A 5,155-nucleotide genomic window follows, 5' to 3' on the forward strand; every position below is an offset into this window, starting at 1 on the left:
GAGACCCAAGAGTTTCACATTATCTGGCTTTTACTTGCAATGACGGTTAAAATGGTTTAAAGGCTGTAATAGTTAAAAATTATTAAATATACACAATTATTTTTAAAATAAAAAATTAAATAATTTAAAAAAATAATATTAAATTTAAAAATAATTTAAATTTTATAGTATTTAAAATTATTTTTAAACTTAAAATAATTAAAATTTTCAAAATAAAATAAAAATTCTAATTAAAATATTTAAATAAGTAATTAAAGAATCTCTTTAAAATAAAGAGATGCCATGGTCAGAAGCAGAAGAAGACAACATGAATGTGTAGAGCAGAAGGTGGTGAAGGTGGATGGGGAAGGTTTCCAGCCCCAGGACATCCCTCACCACAGGCTGAGAGCACAGGGACAGGTCAGGTCCCTCTAATGTCCTCAGCAGAGATGGCTTGGATGGTCAGACAGGCAAAATCCTGTGAAAAGGGACTCTAAAGGTAATTTCTTGCCTAGGAGCAGGCAGGGAAGACCATGGTTTGCCCAAGGAACAGGTGTCCAAGGCCCCCAGGCTGGGAAGGGGGTCAGAACCATCCCCTCCTGCTGCACCCCAGTGCAGGCTCAGAAGGATTCCCAGCCAGGTGGTTATTGCTGGCTTCCTCGCCAGGTGGGCACTCACACAGCCCAGGAGGGAGGTGGGAAAGAGCTGAAAAGCCCAAATTCTCTGAAAAAGCTTCTTCCTTCCCCTTGAGGCTCTGCCAGCACCCAATTTAAGGATGTGTCCCTGCCTGCCTCCCTGAAACCCGAGCCATTCCCTCCCCGCCATGTCTCCTTAGCGGTCTGGTCTTCCCTCTCTTTCTGCTTCTTCTTCCTCCTCTTCTCCCTTCTCCTGCTCCCCCTCTTTCTGCTTTGCTTTGGGGATGATCTGCCCCAGCATGGGTTGCAGGGCTGCCATCCTGCTGTAACCCAGCAGCAGCAGCCCCAAAACTGCCAAGGGATGACAGGCTGGAGCTGTTCCGTTGATGGATGAGATCCATTTTCTTCCCCCTTTTAATTTTTTTTTTAAATTTACTAAGCAAGATCTCACCTAAAGAAAAAATATCCTGCCTTATCCCCATCCCCATCTTACCAGGAATATTAATTTCAATCGTTATTTTTGAAGATTTTATAACTAACTAGCCAGCTCCTTTGTTTATTTCAAAAGAGGACGGATATTTCTGGGATTTGATACATCCATCTTTATACTGGAGAGAAAATACCAAACAGGTATGTGGATTTATGATGCTTTTATTTTAGGTCAGGGTGGTAATTGCAAATAATGATCTGGCAGGGTGGTGGTAGCTGAAAAACTGTGATTTCTCCTGAAGTTGTTTGAATAGTCAAAAAGTGGAAGAAGTGATAAACAGAGAATGGGGGGTCACTCCAGCTGTGGCCAAGGGGACCAAAAGGGATGAAAAGGGGTGCTGTGGGGTCCTGTGTCCAGGTGGGAGGAGGGAGTTTTCAGTTTTCACTGAGGGCAAAGGGCTGGCTGGGCACAGTGTGTTCGCTGTGCTGTGTTATTTGGGGTGAAAGCAGAGAATTTCTATGCCCCAGGTGAAAGCCCTGATCCTCCCCTGTGGGTTTTGTACCATCCCTGGTGGTCAGTGCTTGTGCAGCATGGGGCTGATGGAGGATTTGCTGCTTCTCCAAGTGGATCCATGGTAGGGGGTGGTTCACAGGACACCTGACAGCCTGAAAACCTTGGTGTGAAGGGACTTCCATAAACCCACATTGGGCAACACTTTAAATCATAGAATCATGACAAAATTATAGAATGGTTTGGGTTGGAAGGGACCTTAAAGCTCATTCCATTCCACCTTCCACTATCCCAGGTTTCTCCAAACCCCATCCAACCTGGCCTTGGGCACTTCCAGGGATGGGGCAGCCACAGCTCCTCTGAGCTATGTTAAAAGGGATGCTGGATTTTGCTACAGTGCCATAACAACTAATTATTGCTTAAAATCAGATTTTATTCTGTGGGCGTTCTGAAAGAGCCCCAACACCCCTGGGTTTAAGGAAGGGGCTCCAATTTTCAGCTGAATCTTGAGCGTTGGGGCGCGGATTGAGAAGCAGCTGGAAAAGCGCAGACGGAGAAGGAAAGTTGGGTTTTCCCTCTTTGGGGTAAGAGGGTCTGCGGCGTGGCACAGCACGGCAGTGGTTAATAGCCGCTGCCACCCTGCGAGGGAGCAGGAACGCGCTGGCTGCGGCACAAGAGTGGCCGGCGATGGCGATGACAGCGTCCCTGCGGGCAGGACACGCTCCGGGCTTCGGCCGGGCCGGGGCCGTCTGTCAGCCCTGCCCCGCCGCAGAGAGGGGAGCGCCCGAGGCACAAAAGGCGACATTATTCGGCGCTTCAGGAGGGATGAATGGAGTATTGAAAGCCACCACCCCAGCGAGCGGATTGGTTTTCAGCCCCCATCACTGAGCTTGTCTGTCTCCTCCAGAGGCTTGGGCAGCCAGAGCCGAGCAGAGATCGGGGAGATGGAACTGGGCTGTGTCTCACCCACCCGGGCTCCTTCCTGCACCTCCATCACCTCTTGCTGGTGCCCAGAAAACCCTTTGGTTCACCATCATCTCACCCTAGCGAAGGCAACGAGGTCCAAGCCTTGTTCTGGATGCTCTGGAGCCCCCCAGTGTGGTGGTGTTTGAAGGGGTCCCAGGACAAGGGAAGAGATGAGAATCTTGACTCCATATTCAGAAGGCTGATTTATTATTTTATGATATATATTATATTAAAAGAAAATGATATATTGAAACTATACTAAAAGAACAGAAGAAAGGATTTCATCAGAAGGCTTGAAAGGAAAAGAAAGGAATGATAATAAAACCTTGTGACTGCTCACAGCCTCGGCACAGGTGGCTGTCATTGGTCACCAAGTAAAAACAATTTCACATGCTGGGTAAACAATTCTCCAAAGCAGCAAAACAGGGAGAAGATGAAGCTTCTCTGCTTCAGGAGAAAAGATCCTAACGAAAGGATTTTTCATAAAATATGTCAGTGACACCCCAGCCCATGGTCTGGAGGGGCCTTGGCTGGGTGGACACCAGCACATGGTCCCACCTGGGAGCTCTTCTCATGCCAGGCCTCCACATGGGACAACCAGGAGCAGCAAGAGGCTGGATGAGGGGTTTCCATGGGAAGGAGGGGTTAGTCACTGATTTCAATGTGGATTTCAATGACCTTTCCCTAGTTTCTGACCACCAGCAGATGCCTGAAGTGGCAGCAGTTGTTGTGTGTCCCTTCAGGAGTTGGTGTGCCCCGTGTGGGCTGCAGGGATTAATTTTAGGGCTTGGCTGAGCTACACTGTAAATCAAAGGCCACTCCAATGAGGGGAGAGAGAATGATGCATCTGATTCCATGGATATCAGAAGGCTAATTAATTACTTTATTATACTCTACTATAGATATTTCATCTAAGCTGAATCTGCCAAGCACTCTACTCTGCACACAACTGCTCTGAATCTCATGACTGTCAGCCAGCAGTCCTCACACACACACACTTGGCCCTGATAGGCCAAGGAAACAAAACATCCTCACTCTGGGTAAACAATCTCCACATTGCGTTCTACTTTAGCACAAACACAGGCACAGCAAATGATAGGAATTATGTTTTCCCTTTCTCTGAGGTTCAGAGAATGTGAATCTCAGAAATCCTTGGGAAGAATTGTGCCTTGCTTTTCTCTGTGAAGAGAAATGCGGCGACAGAGCTGAGCCTCACAGCCCGGCTTTGGAGCCGGTGTGCGGGAGCATCCTCCTGGCGCCGGGAGCGTCATCACAATGACAGGAGCGTCCTCCCGGTGGCGGGAGCGTCCTCCCTGTGGCGGGCGCCTGCGAGTGAGACCCGGCTGGGAATCCACCCCTTGGCAGCGAGGGGGAAATGGGATCTTAAAATACCGAATCTCTTCCTAATTTTCTGCTGACATTCCTTGTTGGGGAGTTTTATCTCGCAGGTAGGATACAGCCCTTCAGCTTCATCTTGCCACTTAAAAAAATTTGCTTCTTCTCAATTAATCCCGATTTTCATGTGTCTTCTGGTCACTGCTCCTGGAAATACTGAGGAGTGACATGTTCACAGGTCCTGCATGGCCCTTGGTGACCACAGGCTCTCCAGGCCACCACTACTAACACTGCTGTCTGCATGTTTCAGGGAGGTGTCCGCTGGAAATTCGCCTGCAGGAGGGGCTGACAGCAGCAATGACACTCGGTCCCTGTCCGGACACCGAGGTGCTGCCTCTCTCCTTGATGCCAGCCACACTCCTCATCCTCCTCATCCTCAGCCCCACCGGTGAGCTCCTGCCCGGGGCAGTGGGAGGGGTTTTAAGCACCCGTGATCCCTCTCCATCAGATTTATGGGCAGATTTTCTCCAGGCACAGGATTATTGTGGTGTCCCCTACAGCGCTGAGCGTGCACAGGGATGAGGGAACAAGTTCAGCTCTAATGTCCCACTGTGACCTGGCTGTGATGGCAAGCCCAGCACGCAGGATGGGCAGGGGAATGGGCCAGGCAGCTGCCAGCACTGGTGACAGGGCAGTTCTGGGCTCTGGAGCAGGCAGCATCCATGGGGAGATGCTGATGGCCAAGGGATGCTCCTGGAGTTGCTCCCCGGGACCTGTGGGACCAGCCCTGCCAAGGAAATGGGTGGAACGAGCACCCATCCTGTGATGGTGTTCACAGGGGTCCGAGGATGAGGGAAGAGACGAGGATCTGACTCCATGTTTCAGAAGGCTTGATTTATTATTTTATGATATATATTACATTAAAACTATACTAAAAGAATAGAAGAAAGGATTTCATCAGAAGGCTGGCTAAGAATAGAATAGCAAAGAATGATAACAAAGGTTTGTGGCTCAGACTCTCTGTCCGAGCCAGCTGGGCTGTGATTGGCCATTAATTAGAAACAACTAACATGGGCCAATCACAGATGCACCTGTTGCATTCCACAGCAGCAGATAATCAATGTTTACATTTTGTTCCTGAGGCCTTTGAGCTTCTCAGGAGGAAAAATCCTAAGGAAAGGATTTTTCATAAAAGATGTCTACGACACCCATCCCCTGAGAACAACGCGCTCTACTCACTCCTGGCAGGCACTGTGCAGCCAGGAAGCTTTTCAATAGACCTGGGAAAAGCCATTCCTGC

General features: G+C 48.9%; 1 protein-coding gene across 1 annotated transcript in view; it reads left to right on the forward strand.

Moving 5' to 3' along the window:
- Positions 1–3,897: 3,897 nt before the first annotated feature.
- SSC4D (scavenger receptor cysteine rich family member with 4 domains) overlaps positions 3,898–5,155 on the forward strand; it is a 12,992-nt gene continuing 11,734 nt past the window's right edge. Inside the window, exons 1-2 of the mRNA XM_031060603.1 lie at positions 3,898–3,968; positions 4,166–4,303. Coding sequence (XP_030916463.1) covers positions 4,213–4,303 — 91 coding nt within the window. The 5' untranslated portion in view covers positions 3,898–3,968; positions 4,166–4,212. The remainder of the gene's footprint in view (positions 3,969–4,165; positions 4,304–5,155) is intronic.

Source organism: Geospiza fortis, unplaced genomic scaffold, assembly GCF_000277835.1.
Source record: "Geospiza fortis unplaced genomic scaffold, GeoFor_1.0 scaffold425, whole genome shotgun sequence".
NCBI lineage: Eukaryota > Metazoa > Chordata > Aves > Passeriformes > Thraupidae > Geospiza > Geospiza fortis.